The 22,116-nt window shown below is 45.3% G+C and overlaps 1 protein-coding gene across 2 annotated transcripts in view; it reads left to right on the top strand.

Annotated features, from left to right (window-relative positions):
• Positions 1-22,116, top strand: part of LOC123995002 (5'-nucleotidase domain-containing protein 1-like) — a 55,118-nt gene that overhangs the window by 29,988 nt on the left and 3,014 nt on the right. For both annotated transcript variants that reach the window (XM_046298195.1, XM_046298196.1), the window contains 4 exons: positions 5,655-5,829; positions 8,188-8,285; positions 15,446-15,567; positions 19,778-19,951. In XM_046298195.1, the coding sequence (XP_046154151.1) occupies positions 5,655-5,829; positions 8,188-8,285; positions 15,446-15,567; positions 19,778-19,951 (569 nt within the window). The remainder of the gene's footprint in view (positions 1-5,654; positions 5,830-8,187; positions 8,286-15,445; positions 15,568-19,777; positions 19,952-22,116) is intronic.

Here is a 22,116-nt window from a genome sequence, read left to right as displayed (position 1 = left end):
GAGAGAGAGAGAGAGAGAGAGAGAGAGAGAGAGAGAGAGAGAGAGAGAGAGAGAGAGAGAGAGAGAGAGAGAGAGAGAGAGAGAGAGAGAGAGAGAGAGAGAGAGAGAGAGAGAGAGAGAGAGAGAGATAGAGCTGGTCTGTTGGACGTGGTGCTGGCCTCCGATGCTGGGCAGTGCTCCAATCAGGCATCCCCCCTCTTACTGTTACTGTGCCCAGCCCCAGGTTTCAGGTGGAAGGGAGCATTCCCCACATATTCACTTTTAAAGCCACGTAAACACACACACACACAGACACACACACAGGTTGATAGATCGATGAAAGGGTCCTCTTCTCTGTGCGCCACCATACCACTATGCCCCTAACAGCTCTGATGCATCAAGCTAGGCAAATTAATAAGGAAGGATATGACTTCTCCTTTACAATTTCAACCAGAGAGGAAGGGAGGGAACGAAGCCTATTCAAGTTGTGAGTGTTTTGAAGGCATCAGTGTATCCGTATCTTGAGTTTTAAACGTGAGAATCATTGGATACAGTAGGTACAGTGTATAGCCGTGTTTAACGCTCTGTCCCAAGTGGCGCCCTATATAACGCACTACTTTTGACTGGAGTCATTTGGGCCCTGGTCAAAAGTAGTGCAATACATGGGGAATAGTGTCTTATTTGGGACGCGACCTGGGTGTCTTAACTGTAGCAGGGTGGCATTCCAGAGGGAGAGTGGGGTCCTGCAGGGTCCACCCAGCAGAGGTTGTCAGGCGGGCCAGGCAGACACTTTGTACGCTGGCCAGGGCGGCCTGTTCTGTTTATTTGGAGATGAAATGGAGTGTGAGGAAAAACACTGGCGGGAACGACGGGCCGTTGAGATCACAGCCAGATGTTTGTGAAATTATCCCAGCACCCTTTTTTCATCATATCATAAAACTACTGGAGGATATCACATTAATCTGTTTGGCCCAGTGTTTTATCAGTTGTGTAGTCTTTCATAGGACACAATTGAATTGAGAATCTGAAGATTGTGTGACTGATTTGTGCTGTTCAGTATCTGTTTGTTTGTTTTGGTCCAATGCTGCCCTCTGCTGTTAAAGTCAGCTTTACAAAACTTTTAACATGATAAATAAAGCTTCCACAGAAAATCTGTTGTAATATTTGTTTTCCTTTTGGCCTTACTAAATATATGCTTTTCTGTGCAATGCATGCTTTGTTATTTTGGAAACATTCGGAGTGTCTGAACTCGGGTACCAATCTCCCCTGTCGGAAGACTTGTACTTCATTAGGGTTGGTCTTGTTCTTGCTTAATGCAATGTTTCTGTTGTACCACATGATGGCAGCATGCACAAATCTTTCACAGCCTGGAAGTCCTGTTTGTTTTGTGGAAGCGGAGGGTCATTTTCAGTACAGAGAGGAGCTTGACAAAAATGTTTATTTTCTTTACACCATGTGGGAGCTGTAACAGATACCCTTTAGTCTTTCACCTGTATAGATGCATGTTGCATATGGAAACTCAACTCCTTCATAGTATGCGGATGTGAGACTGTTTGTATTTGGCATTTCACCTCCGACGCATTGACATTGCATTTGACTAGGTAGAGATTTTGAAAAATTTAACCCTTATTTAACTAGGCAAATCAGTTAAGATCAAATTCTTATTTACAATGGCGGCCTACCCCGGCCAAAACCCGGACGACGATGGGCCAATTGTGCACCGCCCTATGGGACACCCAATCACGTCCGGTTGTGATACAGCCTGGAATCGAGCCAGGGTCTGTAGTAACACCTCTAGCATTGAGATGCAGTGCATTCGACCGCTACGCCACTCGGGAGATCTAGGATCAGCTTCCCCTCCCATCATCCTAACCTTAACCATAGTGGAGAAGATGCAAAACTGACCCAAGATTATCGTCTAGGGGCAACTTCACCCTACTCCCACGCTATGCAGCCAGCTATTTATCCATGAGCCTCTGGTGTTTGTAGCTTATGATGACCTCTGGTGAGGCGAGGCCTGTGTTGCCTTGAGAGTGGGAGAGAGGGAGTGGAGAAGAGGGTGAGTGGGTGTGAGTGTGCTCTCCTATCCCTGCTGGCTGTAGTTTGGGCACTGTGACGCTTCCTCCCGAAGTGCTCCTCCCATCTCCTCTCTGTGCCAGGGTAAACTCCTGGCCTGATGAATACACTCCCTACTCATCTGCACCCGGGATGTTTCCCTAAGCCTTCTTTTCTCCTACTCGTGAAAAAAAGCAGCGCTACTTCTCACGTATATTGACCCGCATTTTACTGCTCCACAGCAAATTCAACTAAGTCCGGTTTCAATAAGCTTGCATATGTGTCCATGTTCATTTTAAATTTGGCCTTAGACTTGTCGTATTCACAGGAGACAATCAAATGCATTCCTGTTTGGGTACTTCGATGCGACATATTCCATGGATTCCTCTCCTCAGACAAAGTAGTAGAAAAGCGTGTGTTGCCGTGCTGTATCAAATGACTCCCTCGCATTATAATGTATTTATTGCTTTTGATGCTTCCATTCATCAGGCTTTTTTCATTACGGCCGGTCAAGTGGGATGGTTTGACTGAGATCAGAGCAGAGTACCATATTTAGCTCTGGCCTACTATCTTGGGCGCAGCAGGGGATCTTTAAAGAGCAGGCTGCCTGAACCGCTGTCTCTCTGTGGGGGTGGGAGATGACCCACACATTCCCCTAACCGCCTGCTGCTTCCTGTGACATGGCTCAGGGAGTGGGTGTCCCAGACAGTCCTAGTGCCGTTGTACTAATCGGTTTCCCCCGTCCACTCTGTTTCATTCTACATGAGCTAGTCCTTTCCTTCATTCCAATCAGACCAGTCAGCGTCAGAGTGTCTCAGGACAGTGTTTCATTATCCTGGGAAGACTTAGGCTGCATCACACATGGTCCCCTATTCCCTTTATAGTGCACTACTTTTGACTTTTTGATCAGGGCCCATAGGGCTCCGGTCAAAATAAGTGCTCTATATAAGGAACAGGGTGGCATTTGGGATGCATACTAAGTGTGTCTGATGCTTATTATTCTCTAATGAAAACCATAGACTGGCTGAGAGCCTTCGAACTTCAAACAGACAATCCACTGGGTTAGAAGGGGAGTTGTGTCTGTCTTCTGACCTGGCCTGCCAGGATGTCACACAGCCGTGTTGAATATTATTCATCCACTTGGTCAGGGCTGTCTGCCAAATTACTTTTGTAATACTCCAACCTTTACGTGGAAAATCGAACGAGCGGAAGATCGAACGAGCGGAAGATCATCACAAAAATGTTACTCACAAGTTGTTGTTTATGAGAAAAATAGAAAACAAAATCATCTGTGTCTCGATGATTGTTTCACAAAGTCTTAGAGGAAGACCGCTTTTTAAAAAGAGAGAGCGGTTTGCTAATGTTCAACACTCCCCGTTGAATTGTTGTCATGAAATTGCTTTGTTCTCTGTCCAGGCGTGTGTGTGTGTGTGTGTGTGTGTGTGTGTGTGTGTGTGTGTGTGTGTGTGTGTGTGTGTGTGTGTGTGTGTGTGTGTGTGTGTGTGTGTGTGTGTGTGTGTGTGTGTGTGTGTGTGTGTGTGTGTGTGTGTGTGTGTGTGTGTGTGTGTGTGTGTGTGTGTGTTTTCTTCTTCAATCTACACACAATACCCCATAACAACTAAGCAGAAACTGTTTTTTTCTTTTGACATTTTATTTAAGAAAATGATCAAACTGAAATATGACATTTACATAAGTATTCAGACCCTTTGCTATGAGACTCGAAATTGAACTTGGGTGCATCCTGTTTCCACTGATCATCCTTGAGATGTTTCTACCAATTGACATGATTTGAAAAGCACACACCTGTCTATATAAGGTCCCACAGTTAACAGTGCATGTCAGAGCAAAAGCCAAGCCATGGGTTCAAGGGAATTGTCCGTAGTGCTCCGAGAGAGGATTGTGTTGAGGCACAGATCTGGGGAAGGGTACCAAACCATTTCTGCAGCATTTGAAGTTCCCCAAGAACACAGTGGCCTCCATCATTCTTAATTGAAAGAAGTTTGGAACCACCCAGACTCTTCCTAGAGCTGGCTTCACAGCCAAACTGAGCAATCAGGGGAAAAGGGCATTGGTCAGTGAGGTCACTCTGACAGAGCTCCAGACTTCCTCTGTAGAGATAGGAGAACCTTCCAGAAGGACAACAATCTCTGCAGCACGCCACCAATTAGGACTATTGAAGAGTGGCCAGAGGAAGACACTCCTCAGTAAAAGGCACACGACAGCCCGCTTTGAGTTTGCCAAAAGGCACCTAAAGGACTTTCAGACCATGAGAAACAACATTCTCTGGTCTGACTCTTTGGCCTGAATGGCAAGCATCACGTCTGGAGGAAACTTGGCACCATAACTATGGTGAAGCATGGTGATGGCAGCATCATGCTGTGGGGATGTTTGTCAGCGGCAGGGACTGGGAGACTAGTGAGGATCGAGTGAAATATGAACAAAGCAAAGTACAGCGAGACTCTTGAAGAAAACCTGCTCCAGAACGCTCAGAAACTCAGACTGGGGGCGAAGGTTCACCTTCCAACATGACAGCGACCCTAAGCACACAGGCAAGACAATGCAGGAGTGGCTACGGGACAAGTCTCTGAATGTCCGGAGAAGTCTCTGAATGCCAGGCAATTTATAAACTTGATCTCCACTATAAAAAGCATCTAGACATTATCTCACATTTCTTTGAGACTAACATTTAGTTTAACAGCAGAGATTTGTATACTCCTTGTTGTCTGTCTCTCTGACATTTGCAACATTGATTAAATATAACAATTTGATCTCCAGCTGTCCCATAGTAATGAACATCTCAGGACGGGAGACAGACAGGCAGCGTTTCTCAGCCAGTTGAAATCATGAATCAGCTGGCATCATTTTGATGGATATATATACAAAGACATATCAACTGAAAAAAGGAAAAACAAAATGAAGTGCAGCTAGTTTGCAGTCTTTCCAGCTTCAGTTTGAAGTGATTGTGTTAGCTGTGTTGTTGCCGAGCTCCTCTGAACAACAGTGTCCTGACGAGAGAGCACATGTTTCTATGCCGGGTGAAATCGCGCCTCATTAGCTCATTGTTATGCATTTATCCAAATAAATATCACTAGAAAATAGCTTATGCAAAGGCAGCTACTTTGTTGTTATTCTGGCTGCATTGTTTGACGTGACTAAATTAGTCATAGTTGGCTAACTAGCAAGCAAGGGATAACATTTAGAATGAACGACTGGGTAGCGTCTCTGGCAATCGAATCGATAAAACGAACGATCAGCCGGCTTGCGTAGCAACCCTAGATTTGTGTCGGGACTATAGCTTGTGGAAGGACGAAATAGTATGAATAAATCAAAACAAAGTTTTTAATGAAAATGTCAATCATTATTATTATTATTAGTAGTAGTATTTGAATATGTTAGTAACCCTTTGTATAAAAATGATAATGCCCTATATGGCCGGTCCTCAACCCGTGCCATATGTCTCCCAAACACAGGCTTCGAGGGCATTATCACTTAAAATAATGCCCTCTCTAGGATGCCCTTAAAGCCAATCAGAAAGGAGTATTCAACAATGCCATGGTATAAGTGAAGATATTGCATGTGCATTGTTAGATGTTTTTTTGTTTTGTTTGCCTGTCCCTCAGAGGATGCAGGATGGTACTTCCCCAGTGTAAAGAGGGACCCTGGCCGTTACCTGCAGCCCTGCTCAGAGTCCGTCAAGACCTGGCTGAGGAGCATGAAGAGTGCTGGGAAGGTCCTCCTGCTGATCACCAGCTCCCACAGTGACTATTGCAGGCTCATCTGTGACCACATCCTGGGGTGAGTTAGTAGAGGGAATCGGTCTGGAGACCAGAGACCACACACTGCACTGACCGCATCCAGCCAGGTCCCAGGTTCCAGGGCCCAGCCAAGACCCAGCCTGTCTGTCTTTACCACCGTGTACCAACACTTCTTTTGACCAAATACCAATTGACACACTCGTCCCTAGATAATGCACTACTTTTTTGACCAGGGCTTATAGGGCTTTGATCAAAAGTAGTGTACTATTTAGGGAATAGGGTGGGATTTGGGATACACAGCATAAACCACACCTCACTGGGGCCAGGCACTAACCAAACTGGTTGAGCCCCAATATGGGAGAGAATACCAGTCGGGGCTAAAGTCCAGACTTTTTTAATGGTTTTATGATGAGCCTCACACACCACTCACACCCTGGTCAGCTAGCCTGCTGACCAGCACACCCTCTCACCACTGTGCCCTGTCAGCTCTCATTCCCACCCAGCCCAGCAGAGATACAACAGCACATTAAACTAGTATGTCTTCCCTATAACTTTGCCTGAACATATGCAATGGTGATGTTTGTCCTAGCCGGCTCTCCATAGACTCATTATTACTAGCTGTGGGCTGACCTAGACCAGAGGACTGGACTGTGTCAGTGGTGCCTCTCTCTCTCTGCAGTGTACACTATGTGGTCTAGGGTTATTGTTCTAGCCTAAACCCTCTTACACACTCGGTCAGGAGGCAAGAGGACGACTCGTGGAAAGCAGACTGGTGCTCTGGCTGAATAGAATGCCTTAGTGAAGTGTCTCTGCCCATTATCTAAACAGCTAACAGACACACTCACACGTCACCAGTATTACTTCACAGTGGAGAACTTGATCATGAGTATTAATCCATCCAAGGCCATAGCCTAGCTAAAGTAAGATTTGATGCCCATCTGGTAAGAAACCAACCACACAGATGATCTATTCTTCTGCTCCACTCTGCTATTATAGCTGACCGTTCTGGAGATTTAGACTCAGGGGAGAGAGGGGCGGTGGGGGCTGAAATCAACCGTTTGTTCTGAATGTCTACTAGGTCTCCGGGGACCTCTATGGCCCAGACTTTCCCCCACAGCCATTTCCTGTCAAACAGCCTGGCCTGGCTCGGCCCGGTCTCTGTTGTTCCTCCTCCCCTTCCCCTGTCTCTCCTCCACTGTTTCACTGGCCGCCCCCTTTCCTCCTCGCCACCTTTAACCCTCCGACATATGTCACCTCCCAAGGAGCCGCCATGTCAGGTGGGAGCCCGACTGTGTGTGCGCAATATAGTGTGTTCAGAGAATCAGTTTACAAGGCCTGAGGACTGTGTGTGCAATATAGTGTGTTCAGAGAATCAGTTTACAAGGCCTGAGGACGCCTGATTTATGTTGCGATAACTGAGGCGAGGAAATCGTGCAGGCTGCGTCTTGTGGTAGCTCTGGGATAAGCTTTGCTTTGTTCTGCTGTACGGGCTGGCCTGCATGCTAATCCTCCTGTGTGTTGTGTTGTTGTCCACAGTAGCTGTTGTGGTAGGACAATGTCTGGCTTCACAGTCAACAGACTCAGATGTGTGACTCTTTCTCCTGCAGCCCCAGGCTGGAGTCTATGAGCTATATGCTTTTCGACACCTCTATAATACATAGGCACTCCCCAGTGAAGAATGCCCTCTCACCTGATCTGACTTCTGTTTTCCGTCAGGAAGAACAACTCGTTTCTCCTGCCCTTTTAAAAGCCCACGCTTCTCTCGGTAGAGCAGTCTGGCAACTGTAGCCCTGCGGGCTGTGGGCCAGGGACGGAGAGCAGTCAGAAGGGTCACAACAAGACCAGGGCTGCCAGTCAGGCCCCTACAACCAGGACCCATGGTCTGCTCCAGGAGTATCTAGGTGACTCCTTGGCATGGCCAGCCGTGGGAAGATGAAACCATAAGTCTACAACAGATATTTTTTATACTTCCCTGGCTATGCTTTTTGCTTGCTAGAATAGGATGTAGCGATAATGTTATGCTATGTCATGACTAGCTCCTAAGGTTGCAACCCTGGTCGGTATGTCTGCTAGCTAGTGCTTGGAGCTGGACAATGATGCTGACCTAGTGTTAATAATCCCTATGAGTGTATGTGTTTGTCTTTTTTTGGTCTGTTGTGAGTTTATTTCTCTCTGGGGGAAATGTTGATATTGTTCCCTAACATTTCCCTCCGTTCCCTTTCCATAAATGCACTGTTTATGGTTGACTGGTTTTCATCAGCTTCCTAATGTTTATTTCAAGCAATGTTTTTTTTTATGTTCTTGTGCTAAACAGGAATGGCGTCCAAACTTTGACCTTACACTAAGCCTGCATTTGTTTGTAATAATCAGATGGATCATTTCTCATTGGCTATTGCAGGAAGGACTGGGAGGAGCTGTTTGACATCATCATCACCAACGCCTTGAAGCCTGGGTTCTTCTCCCTGGTGCCCCAACAGAGGCCATTCAGGACTCTGGGTGAGTTCCTGCCGGCCTGCCTATCTGTATGTCTGCCTTTTCACACAAGATACCCGATGTACAGTACACTTCACACCAACACTATGCACTGTGGAACAGCCCTTTGCCTTCATCAAAAAGAGCTTTGCAGGGCTGTAGATTTTACACCCCAATGGGATCTCATGATGGTGATTACTGAAACTTATCGTGGGGGGCAGGTCTCAGGTTGGACTCATTGGCAGTCAGGATTGTTAGTCTCCATTGAGTGATGTTAACACACCAGGTTCCCATTATCCAACAGTCAGGAGATAAAGCTGTGTTCAGAGATAAAATACTAGTTCTTCCAACTAGCATGGAGGTGAGTCTTCAGACGTTTAAGGATTTTTAAAAATATTTATTTAACTAGGCAAGTCAGTTAAGAACAAATTCTTATTTATAATGACAGCCTAACTCGGCCAGTCCCTCCCCTAACCCGGACGACGCTGGGCCAGTTGTGCGCCGCCCTATGGGACTTCCGATCACGGCCGGTTGTGATACAGCCCGGGATCGAACCAGGGTCTGTAGTGACGCCTCTAGCTTTGAGTGCCTTAGACCGCTGCGCCACTCAGGATAATTAGGAGTACGAAACTAGGGTATTTGGTGCAGTTTTCTGTTGCAGGATCACTTTTCTGGTTCTGATAAAATCAGAATACTTGTGGAGTTGGAGTCCAGAAAAAAAATCTGTGCATCTAATAATCTCTCAAAACCCAAGTGAAACCAGTAGGATAAACTAGCATCAAGACAGGTGGTGAACATCAAACTACAGATGTAGGATTTTCATTTGAGCCAATCTGCTACAGCAGGAGAATAATCCTGCAGCGACAGAAAAAGTGAATTTTTGTTGTGATTTTTATCATTTATGGACGTTTTTGTAGGGGAAACCAAGTCTGAAATTTCAATATGGGAATTACAAACTTCAAGAAGCCTTTTTAAACCTCCAAATACACTACAAGTTTAAATGTACTGCATTGCAGAAAAGTTATCCTGCAACAGGGTGATCAAATTAAGATCCGACATCTTTTTTGTTCATATTAGCTGTCAGTATTTTCTAATATGATCTGTGATCCACACATGGTCCCAGTTTTCCTGCTCAGGCAGCTTATATTTAATCCCGATCGGTTCCTGAAGGTGTGCACCGGCTCTGGAATGCTCCCCCATCTGGACTGCGTTCCCGCCAGGAATAACACTGGAGCGAAGCGTTATGTGTTGAAACACAATGACCCAGCCGCTCAAATATTCACTCCTCCTCCAGCCCTCGCCACGTTGGCAGATATAGCCTCAGTCAGTGGCTGGTTCTGTTCCATACTGAAGAGATATCTGATTTGATTTTCTTTCATCCATACAGAGATATTGGCCTCTGGGATATAACATCACTGTTGTGCACTACTTATGTGCCTCTATTGTAATGTTCTAAGTGTTGCTATAGTGATGCTGTTAAGTTGATCGGATAAAGCTGAGTTGACAAGGTCCGTCTTAGTTCAGGAGGTCAAAGGCTAGTTTACTATCAGAAGGTTAAAATCTTGTCAACATATACCGTGGGGACCGAAATGACTGACACCCTTGATAAAGATTAGAAAAAAGGACCGTAAAATAAATCATTTAAATACTGAGCTATATTGTATGCTCCAAAGAAATGAGGAAACTATATTATTTTATACTAATACAATTGACCAGAGAAAGATATTTTGTTTAACAGGTAAAAAAATTATCTCAAAAAAGTAGGGGTCAAAATGATTGACACCCCTGTTTTCAATATCTTTTGATACAGTACTTTACCTTGTGAAGATAACGGCACTGAGACTTTTTCTAAAATGTTTTATGAGATGGAGAACACATTGGGAGGGAACTTAGATCATTCCTCCATACATAATCTTTCCAGATCCTTGATATCCTTTGTCTGCGCTTGTAGACTGCCCTCTTCAATTCAAACCACAGGTTTTCAATGGGTTCGGAGACTGAGATGCCCATTGCAAAATTTAGGTTTTGTGGCCAATTAACCATTTCTTTGTGGATGTTGATGTGTGCTTGGAGTTATTGTCTTGCTGGAAGAATCATTTGCGACCAAGTCTCAGTCCTGTTATCCTCGCAAGGTGAGGTATTGAAAACGGGTGGAAAATATATATATATACTTTTGAGAAAAACTTGTATATATTGTTAAACAAAATCTCTTTCTCTAGGCAATTGTATTAGTATAATATAATTTCCCCCAAAAACTTTACCATACAATATAGCTCAGTATTTGAATTATTTATTTGATAGTTTTTTGCTGATCTTTATCAAGGGTGTCAATCATTTCGGACCCCACTGTATGTATATATAGTCCAGTTTAATTTGTTGACATTTGGACACCTGCTCTTTCCATGACATAGACTGACCAGGTGAAAGCTATGATCCCTTATTGATGTCACTTGTTAAATCTGTGTAGATGAAGGGGAGGAGACAGGTTAAAGAAGGATTTTTAAAGAGACAATTGAGACATGGATTGAGAATGTGTGCCATTCAGAGGGTGAATGGGCAAAACAACAAGAACTGCAACGCTGCTGAGTTTTTAACACTCAACAGTTTCCGGTTTGTATCAACAATGGTCCACTGCCCAAAGGACATCCAGCCAACTTGACACAGCTGTGGGAAGCATTGGAGTCAACAAAGCCAGCATCCCTGTGGAACACTTTCGACACCTTGTAGAGTCCATGCCCTGACGAATGGAGGCTGTTCTGAGGGCAAAAGGGGGTGCAACTCAATATTAGGAAGGCGTTCCTAATGTTTTGTACACTCAGTGTATGTGTGCAGTTTTATGTCCAGAAATATTCAAGAGGTTATAGGTTATTTTAATGCTCACTAATTCTGGACCTACCTAAAAAAAAATGTAATCTCAATTTAGATATTTTTTTTCCAACATCAGCCTCATTTGATGGAATGGCTCAAATACTGTATGTGTGTCATTAAATGGGTTCCTACACAGGACAGGAGTAGCTACATTATATAATTCATAAGAGCTCAGTTCCTGCCAGGTACTGTATTAGACTGAGAGGTTTTATAAACCAATCCTTTACTTTGGCTGCTAGCATCAGACTCCTTATTAAGCGTGGGTTGCGTCCCACACGGCACCCTATTCTCTATATAGGGCACTACTTCTGAACAGAACCCTATGGACCCTGGTCAAAAATAGTGCACTGTATAGGCAGTAGGGTGCCATTTGAGACGTGACCATGGCCTTCAGCAGCCATTTGTCCAGAGGATGCCAGATCTCTCTAAATATTTGCCTGGTTACAGTGAAAACGACACAGGATTTCACATCCTAACAGGTGACCGGTATTCTTTGTGCGCGTGTGTTTCTGTGCTCAGTTTTTCTCGGGTTCCAGAGACCACATACTTCTCATTCCACTTTCTCTTAAGGTCCCTGCATCCTCACAGCTGTTATACTGTGTGTGTGTGTGTGTGTGTGTGTGTGTGTGTGTGTGTGTGTGTGTGTGTGTGTGTGTGTGTGTGTGTGTGTGTGTGTGTGTGTGTGTGTGTGTGTGTGTGTGTGTGTGTGTGTGTGTGTGTGTGTGTGTGTGTGTGTGTGTGTGTGTGTGTGAGACTGACTGACTGACTGACTGACTGACTGACTGACTGACTGACTGACTGACTGACTGACTGACTGACTGACTGACTGACTGACTGACTGACTGACTGACTGACTGACTGACTGACTGACTGACTGACTGACTGACTGACTGACTGACTGACTGACTGACTGACTGACTGACTGACTGACTGACTGACTGACTGACTGACTGACTGACTGACTGACTGACTGACTGACTGACTGACTGACTGACTGACTGACTGACTGACTGACTGACTGACTGACTGACTGACTGACTGACTGACTGACTGACTGACTGACTGACTGACTGACTGACTGACTGACTGACTGACTGACTGACTGACTGACTGACTGACTGACTGACTGACTGACTGACTGACTGACTGACTGACTGACTGACTGACTGACTGACTGACTGACTGACTGACTGACTGACTGACTGACTGACTGACTGACTGACTGACTGACTGACTGACTGACTGACTGACTGACTGACTGACTGACTGACTGACTGACTGACTGACTGACTGACTGACTGACTGACTGACTGACTGACTGACTGACTGACTGACTGACTGACTGACTGACTGACTGACTGACTGACTGACTGACTGACTGACTGACTGACTGACTGACTGACTGACTGACTGACTGACTGACTGACTGACTGACTGACTGACTGACTGACTGACTGACTGACTGACTGACTGACTGACTGACTGACTGACTGACTGACTGACTGACTGACTGACTGACTGACTGACTGACTGACTGACTGACTGACTGACTGACTGACTGACTGACTGACTGACTGACTGACTGACTGACTGACTGACTGACTGACTGACTGACTGACTGACTGACTGACTGACTGACTGACTGACTGACTGACTGACTGACTGACTGACTGACTGACTGACTGACTGACTGACTGACTGACTGACTGACTGACTGACTGACTGACTGACTGACTGACTGACTGACTGACTGACTGACTGACTGACTGACTGACTTGCACAAACTATCTCTCTTCTGCCACAATATTTATAGCATATTTAACCTTAGCGTGAACCTGGTGCAGCCTACTCTGTCAAGGACTGTCTTTTTCTAAAAAAGAAAGTAGAGGGTCTCTTGCTGCTGGTCTTAAGCGCCCATCAGTCTCATAAAGACTGTTTTCTTCTCCTGTCCAGAAGTGCAGTCACCCACTTCAAAGTGCAGGGTTCCTAAAAGCTGGGCAGCAAAGGGTATACTTTAGCGATAAGGTTCGAGGAGGTGTGGTATATTGTCAGTATACCACAGCTAAGCGCTGTTCTTACACATGACGCAACGCGGAGAGCCTGGACACAGCCCTTAGCTGTGGTATATTGGTCATATGTCACAAACCCCCGAGGTGCCTTATTAGTATTATAAACAGGTTACCCACATAATCATAGCAGTAAAAATACATGTTTTGTCATACCCGTGGTATACGGTCTGATATACCATGGCTGTCAGCCAATCAGCATTCAGGGCTCGACCCACCCAGTTTATAAGGTACTAAACTCAGCAAAAAAAGAAACGTCCTCTCACTGTCAACTGCGTTTATTTTCGACGATAAACACAAATCCGACCATCACCCCTGGTGACACAAAACCACGACTCGTCAGTGAAAAGTGCTTTTTGCCAGTCCTGTCTGGTCCAGCGACGGTGGGTTTGTGCCCATAGGCAACGTTATTTCCGGTGATGTCTGGTGAGGACCTGCCTTACAACAGGCCTACAAGCCCACAGTCCAGCCTCTCTCAGCCTATTGCGGACAGTCTGAGCACTGATGGAGGGATTGTGCGTTCCTTGTGTAACTCAGGCAGTTGTTGTTGCCATCCTGTACCTGTCCCGCAGGTGTGATGTTCGGATATGCAGATGTTGTTACACGTGGTCTGCCACTGCGAGGACAATCAGCTGTCTGTCCTGTCTCCCTGTAGCGCTGTCTTAGGTGTCTCACAGTACAGACATACCAATTTATTGCCCTGGTCACATAATAATAATAATAAAAGTCTCATGCCTCCTTGCAGCATGCCTAAAGCACGTTCACGCAGATGAGCAGGGACCCTGGGCATCTTTCTTTTGGTGTTTTTCAGAGTCAGTAGAAAGGCCTCTTTAGTGTCTTAAGTTTTCATAACTGGGACCTTAATTGCCTACCGTCTGTAAGCTGTTAGTGTCCTAACGACCGTTCCGCAAGTGCATGTTCATTAATTGTTTACGGTTCATTGAAAAAGCACGGGAAACCATGTTTAAACCCTTTACAATGAAGATATGTGGAGTTATTTGGATTTTTATGAATTATCTTTGAAAGTAGGGTCCTGAAAAAGGGGACATTTCTTTTTTTGCTGAGTTTATTTACTCAATAGAGATTCCAGCAGGCCTAAACCCTAGCTGTTTAACTGAGTACTCTTTTCAGCTAAACATTAGATTTGTTTTCGAGGAACTTTCTGTGATCTCCCCGCCTTGCAGTTTCTAGAGTGTGTGTAATGCTCTAGAAGTTGTGTGGTGGTTTACATTCCAGCCTCTCTCTATCTTGCTTTGGCTGTCTTCCAATGCCCCCTTGCTCAAACTGAAGCAGACTGCGGTTATTGCTAAGCAGCAGCCAAACAGCCCAAACCAAACCCCTCCAATCAACTAGGAATGACGAAGTGAAGAGTATTTGGCTGTTGTCGAGCGTCAAGACATAAACCATGTACCTGAAGCCTGGAAAGATCCTAGAGTGTTATTTATGTAAATACTTCTATGAGGTCATTGACACACTTTCTTGTCCTAATTGATGTGTGACCTCTGTGACTTCTATGAAGTGTTCCTCTTCACTGAGAAGCCGACACATTGCCTGGTGGCTGAGGGTGTTTCCTAAATGGCACTCTATTCCCTATATAGTGCACTACTTTGAACAGAGCCCTTATCAAAAGTGGTGCCCTACATAGGGAATTGGGTGCCATTTTGGGACGCACTTTGAGACGCGGCTACACCGGGCCAGGCTGAGCCACTGCACCCACAGAGGTATGAGAGGAGGAAGCAGGCTAGCCTTTTTGGTCGTGTCCAAAATTGCACCATGTTCTGTATATAGTGCACTACTTTTGACCAGGGCCACCTTAAATGCTTCATTAGTGTGCTAATACCGTGCCATTTGGGACGCAAGCCCATGACTCTGTTTTGACTCCGAGAACTGTTTTTCCCTTGCTGTGCTGATGTAATGGCCACTGTACTCTGTGTACCAGCAGCAGTAAAGCTAAGACCAGAGTTTAGAAGGAAATAGATATCCAGAATTAGACCACATGCTGAGACCTAAATATGAACTGTTTAGGAAACATACTCATGGAAGTAGCTCCAAATAGGCTTATTTCCCCTGTGAAAAAATCGCCCTTTTCAAACATTTGTTTTGAATCCCTCACAAGGGTACTGTATATTGAGCTATGGAAATATTTGAGGTGTGGTTGTGTGTTGTGTGGTCGTGTATGTTCGTGTCATTGAGCGGCGTGGTCGAGCCGTGTGGTGACCCTGTGGTAAGGTTGCTCACTTTGTCTTGCAGTGAATGATGTGGAGGAGAGTGAAGGACTGCCGTCCCTGGACAAGCCTGGCTGGTACTCTCAAGGAAACTGGCCCCACCTCCACCAGCTGCTCAAAACAATGACTGGGAAACCTGAGCCCACGGTTAGATTTGTTGATTCATTGATTGTTTGGTTGATGGGTTAGTTGAATATTTTCTTGTCCTTACAGAGGAAGTTATGCTCAGCTGTTGAAGTAACTAGAAAATGGTATACATGTATCCAAATAACCATCACTTCCATACTATCCTGGGATCTGTGTCTCCATGTTTATCCACAGGACAGTGAGCTTCCGTTCCTGGCAAACGCACAGATGGCAAACGCACAGAGATCGGACGTCCTGTATAAATCAGCTCAGGGAGATTTACACCGGTGTGACGGAGAGGGAAACATGGCCTCGTGCACAGCCTATACGATCTCTGGCAGGCAGCTAGCTCGTCTGACTCTGAGACTCTGCTTGTGCTCTGTCTCAGCTCTTGAGGAAACGCCCCGGCGACAGCTGTGTCAAGCCCCTTCGAGTGCACCCAGGCATGATCATTATCCACGTCCTCAGCCTCTCCTTCCTCTCCCGCCTCCAAACATCCACCCCTCCAACCCGGCCAGGGGCGCTCAATGCCCCCCTCTATTATCGGGCCACATTGAGAAAGCACCTGCGGATTGCAGTGTCAACCTGCACTTGTGGCAGGTTTAAGGCAGCCACTCTGGGGTGACCTGAGGCGGTCAACATTTTGGGTTCTCTTCACTTTTACCTGATAGGACTTAATATAGGCCAGTAGGCTGGCTGAATGGGAGGCATTCAGAGCAGATTACAGTCCCATGTAGGTGCCCTGTAGCAGTTTTTACAGGCCTGGCTGCTATGTGTAGGATCACAATTTATACACTGAGCTGCCCATCTCATACAGACTCAGTGAGTCAATGATTGAAGTGGCGCTAGTTTTTTAATTAAATTAAAAGAGCAGTATAAGCCTGGTGTGATCATAAGGCATTTGCTATACATTGGCAGTGTCACATATTCACATTGATTGAAAGATTACGTCATTTTTGTAATCCAAGAAAGATAGCATCAGAATATTGCAGTTCAGTTGTGTCCTTACCATTTCATTAGTTGCATATCAGCAGCGTTGCTAAGTAACATGGATTATAGTCCTTATCTCCCTGGCCCTCTCATGTCAGATATGTGATCTCCCCTCCCGCTTGTCTGTTTGCATCCCAAATAGCACCCTATTCCCTAAATAGTGTACTACTTCTGACCGGTGCCCTGCTAGTAGTGCACTATGTAGGGAATAGGGTGCCATTTGGGACACGGCCTCTGTCTGTCCCAGTCAGGCCGCACACAGTGGAGCACAATGGGCTCATTAAGCTGGGCTTTCTGGGCTGCTGTGGCTTTTCAGACCTGTTTATCCAGGGGTGGCTTTACCTCTAATCGCTGCTCTGAGTGATGCATTGATAAGTGTAGGGGGGCAGTGAACTGGGCTGGGGGTCTCTTGACTGGGTCTAGGGGAAGGGAGGGAGCCACAGGTTGTAGCTACAGTTGAAGTCGGCAGTTTACATACACCATAGCCAAATACATTTAAACGTAGTTTTTCACAATTCCTGACATTTAATCATAGTGAAGATTCCCTGTCTTAGGTCAGTTAGGATCACCTCTTTATTTTAAGAATGTGAAATGTCAGAATAATAGGAGAGAGAATGATTCATATCAGCTTTTATTTCTTTCATCACATTCCCAGTGGGTCAGAAGTTTACATACACTAAATAAGTATTTGGTAACCTTTAAATTGTTTAACTTGGGTCAAACGTTTCGGGTAGCCTTCCACAAGCTTCCCACAATAAGTTGGGTGAATTTTGGCGCATTCCTCCTGACAGAGCTGGTGTAACTGAGTCAGGTATGTAGGCCTCCTTGCTCGCACACGCTTTTTCAGTTCTGCCCACAAATTTTCTTTGGGATTGAGGTCAGGGCTTTGTGATGACTACTCCAATACCTTGACTTTGTTGTCCTTAAGCCATTTTGCCACAGCTTTGGAAGTATGCTTGGGGTCATTGTCCATTTGGAAGACCCATTTGTGACTAAGCTTTAACTTCCTGACTGATGTCTTGAGATATTGCTTCAATATATCCAAGTGCACCAGTCCCTCCTGCAGCAAAGCACCCCCACAACATGATGCTGCCACCCCCGTGCTTCACGGTTGGGATGGTGTTCTTCGGCTTGCAAGCCTCCCCCTTTTTCCTCCAAACATGACGATGGTCATTATGGCCAAACAGTTCTATTTTTGTTTCATCAGAGGACATTTCTCCAAAAAGCACGATCTTTGTCCCAATGTGCAGTTGCAAACCGTAGTCTGGCTTTTTTTATGGCAGTTTTAGAGCAGTGGCTTCTTCCTTGCTGTGTGGCCTCTCAGGTTATGTCGATATAGGACTCGTTTTACTGTGGATATAGATACTAGATACTTTTGTACCTGTTTCCTCCAGCATCGTCACAAGGTCCTTTGCTGTTGTTCTGGGATTGATTTGCACTTTTCGCACCAAAGTATGTTCATCACTAGGAGACAGAACGCCTCTCCTTCCTGAGCGGTATGACGCTCAGTCCCAAGGCTGTCGGCTGTGTGGTCCCATATACTCGCGTACTATTGTTTATACAGATGAACGTGGTACCTTCAGGTGTTTGGAAATCGCTCCCAAGGATGAACCAGACTTGTGGAGGTCTACAATTTTTTTCTGAGGTCTTGGCTGATTTATTTTGATTTTCCCACGATGCCAAGCAGAGAGGCACTGAATTTGAAGGTAGGCCTTGAAATTACATCCACAGGTACACCTCCAATTAACTCAAACAATGTCAATTAGCCTATCAGAAGCTTCTAAAGCCATGACATAATTTTCTGGAATGTTCCAAGCTGTTTAAAAGGCACAGTCAACTTAGTGTATGTAAACTTCTGACTTATAAGTGAATTATAAGTGAAATAATCTGTCTGTAAACAATTGTTGGAAAAATGACTTACAAAGTAGACGTCCTAACCGACTTGCCAAAACTATAGTTTGTTAATAAAAAGAAATTTGTGGAGTGGTTGAAAACGAGTTTTAATGACTCCAACCTAAGTGTATGCAAACCGACTTCAACTGTAGTTACAAATTATGGAGAAAGTCAGAGTTAACCTGAATTCTGTTGCATTATCTGTCCCAGCCTAATGAAACTCTTTATCATGAAAGCCTCTCTATAATGTTTTGCCACTGTGTTGGAATTCCTGGCCCTGTAAATATTTATCATACTGATCCGATGCCTCTGGCTGCAGTTGGGAGCTGAAAAACGATCGGTGCACTCCGCAGCAGTCCTCTCTCTTCATCTCTGTGGCCAGTTTCTGGGAAAGCCTGGAAACCTGATGCCTGAGCCCGCCCCATTCCCAGAGCTCCACAGGCTGGGCCCCATGCTGGCCGACTGTCCTGTTTATTTATACGTGGGACTGCAAGGCCTGGTCATAGACTCTGTAAAGGGCCTGAGAAGGGGGGGGGGGTTTCCGGAGCGAGGACTGCGGCCCACATGAATTCATTAGAGACCCTCCACTCCTCCCTCACCCCCCTCCTCTTTATGGATGCCTCATCTATACCCCCCCCCTCCCAAACACACACACCCCACTCTGCATTCCACACAGAGAGCTATGTGAAGGACTCTTTAAGTGTGTGTCTAGTACCAAGATTTTCTCATTATCCTTATAGAACACTGACACCAGTGGCCTGGGGTCATAACCTTTCTTCTCTCTTTAAATGGACCCCTTGAGAAGTCAGAGTTTTGTGATGTGCTGAAACTCAAGGAGCTATTTCCTCTAAAGAGCTGTTTCCATTATGGCAGCATTCTTGTTTTTCTCCTTCCTCTAGTTGTTCCCTAATCTGACACTCTTCTTAACCCTTTGTTCCCACTGGGTTTGCAAGGAATTCAACTATTATGCATTTCAATGGTTTCAAAAGTAAGGAAATGGGTTGCTAGTCAGTTTTGGTACGCTGTTCAGCTAAGCATGTCTTAACGTGTATTTCTTGAGTACAAAACCAGAAATGATGGTCAAAGAAGACGTGATGGGTTTTTGCAGCCCCGTCGTGTCTGGTCTAGTTCGCCCTAAGGGGCAGTAAGACACATGTCGGATTTGTTGAATTTGACTACTGCTGAGCGCTCCCTTGAAACGAATCCAGAAGAAAATGCTATTTTATTACAGCACTTTACTAATCAGATGAGGGGGTAATTACTATAACATAGAAAAGTCAACTTAATTTACTGAGCGGCTGCGAATGTGGCCTCATTCATTGTCTATCCTGTCTCCTAACCTATACAGGTGGTGTACTTTGGGGATAGCATGCGGTCGGACATGTTCCCTGCTAGCACGTTCGGAAAGTGGGAGACGGTGATGATCGTGGAGGAAATGGAGGGAGAGGGCGTCCCGAGGTGCGACGCAGCGAAGACCAACGAGGCCCAAGCGGAGCCTCGGGGCAAGAAGGGAAAGTTTGAGGTTAGTTCACACAAGCAGCTGTTTCCTTTCAAAGCGCTCTCCCACCTTTTTTACCTTGCTCCATGAAAGACATATCCTCCCAACCCCCAGCCCCTTTGCTTTGCTTTGCTCAATGCCACAATATACCCACCATCGCCCGTGTCGTGTCTGAGTGGGTACATGGGCTTGTTCATTTTTGTAAGCGCTGTCACAAGACTTACAGTGTTGTAAGTGTTCCGTGGCAGTTTCGTATAATTACAGTTCCACAGCTAATGGCGAAATCTGTAAAAGCGGTCATGCTGAAACAAGTTTATACGAGTCTGTATTCCTGCCTAGTGTCAGTACAGGAAAGTCGGCAAAGAAAATGCTCACGGCAGTTGACGTACTGCTAGGAAGGAAACTATAAACACATTCTTACAACTATTATGTAATATCGTCAGTGCTGCCCTCTCCCTCACTGACCAGGCCATAGTCTATCCATATCCAGCGGGGTCAGTGCTTCCTGAGAGGGAATTAGGCGAGTCAGCATATATGTTGCCAGGAACGATGAGAGGAACCACCTGGTTTGGATAGGACACCACTAAGGGTGTGTCCGTAACTTTACTCTGGATTGCCAGAGTGCGCTCGGAATGTGCTCTGAGCATTGCCAGATTGGCCGTTTTGTAAATTCAGATCGTTTCGCTCTGGGAGTGTTCAGAGAGCACCCTGGACACTGCCCGAGGAGTAGGGTTGATCTGAGCGTTCCGTCCTCACAACGGCAGGCAAGCACCCAAGCTAACTGGCTAAAGTTGTTTAGCTTGCTAGTTACTTCCAGACACAAATGAGAGAACACCTCACTCTGACCATTTTACTCGCCCTAGCAGAGCTGGTTCGGCTAATTTCATGTTATCCAGAGCGTTGCTGACTAACTGTGCTGCTGGCAACAATTTAATTATATATATTTTTTGGCTAATGTTTACTGACACCGGTCATATTCAACGGGTGATGCGCGTTCGTAAATTTGTCAGTTATTCTGTGCTCTGGCACACTCAGACAAGAATGCTCTGAAATAAGAGTTGATAGCCAGAGTGTATTGACCAACGCACTCTAAAGACAGATCGGAGTACAGGGCCTTGTCGGTGGAAAAATTGTCTCGGCCTAGACTCACCACCTCTACCTCTCTTTCTCACGCTCTTCTCTTTTCTCTTTCTCTCTCGCTCCACTTCCTCTTTTCACTTCACCTTTCCTTACTAAAACCTATTTCCCCATTTGCCTCGTTTAGGAGAAATGTGTTATCCTCTGACTCCTGGAAGCTCCAGGAGGTTTCTCTCTCTCTCCACTGTGGTGTGTCAGCTCTGAGCTGTAGCTCCGCTGCAGCCAAAGTGTATGTAACACATTAGACAGTCTCAGAAAGCTGCCTGGAACAACATGTTTCTCATCAGTTTCCCCCAGATTCCTTTTGGTTACATTTTGGCTCTCAATATCTGGTGGGAATTTTCCACGTGAATAGGCAATGTACTGTTGTGCATCACTTTGCCAGTTATTAATGATGAATTATGAGGTTCTGTGTCATGTAGAAAAGCTTCAAAACTAGGGAAGAATGAGAAGTAGTTAGCACAGTAGTTTGAGACAGAATATTTCCACGCCCTGGATTCATCGAATCTTATTGATGACTTTTAACATAAAGCGTTTTTCTCAGCGAGCAACTCCGCCTCTAAGTGATTGGGAGTCAAAAAGCTTCACCATTCAGAATAACGTCTTCATCACACTTTCCACCAAGAGAGGGAAAAAGTAGCAACAATTTTCATTTGAAGCATTGACCTTTCTCCCAGATGAACTGAATCCCATTTTAAGGAAGTATCTGGACGAGTTGACTAATTTAGATTTATACATTTCTTCTGCCACCTCTGTTTTGATTTGTTATCTGTTCAAGCTTGTTAACCACATCCTGTTATTAACATGTTAGACAAATGGCACTGATAAGTATGAGTAAGAAAGGTATAGGTTTTCTCTTGGCAAAGTGACCAACTCCACACTGCTTCTTATGTTGAAAAGTGGATCCATTATTACCCACACATTTCCTCCCTAGTAGGAGGACTTACATTTACAGTTTTTGTCATTTAGCAGATGCTCTTATCCAGAGCAACTTACAGGAGCAATTAGGGTTAAGTGCCTTGCTCAAGGGCACAATGGCAGATTTTTCACCT

Source organism: Oncorhynchus gorbuscha, linkage group LG14 (genome assembly GCF_021184085.1).
Source record: "Oncorhynchus gorbuscha isolate QuinsamMale2020 ecotype Even-year linkage group LG14, OgorEven_v1.0, whole genome shotgun sequence".
Taxonomy (NCBI): Eukaryota; Metazoa; Chordata; class Actinopteri; order Salmoniformes; family Salmonidae; genus Oncorhynchus; species Oncorhynchus gorbuscha.
This window is presented reverse-complemented; position numbering and strand designations above follow the sequence as displayed.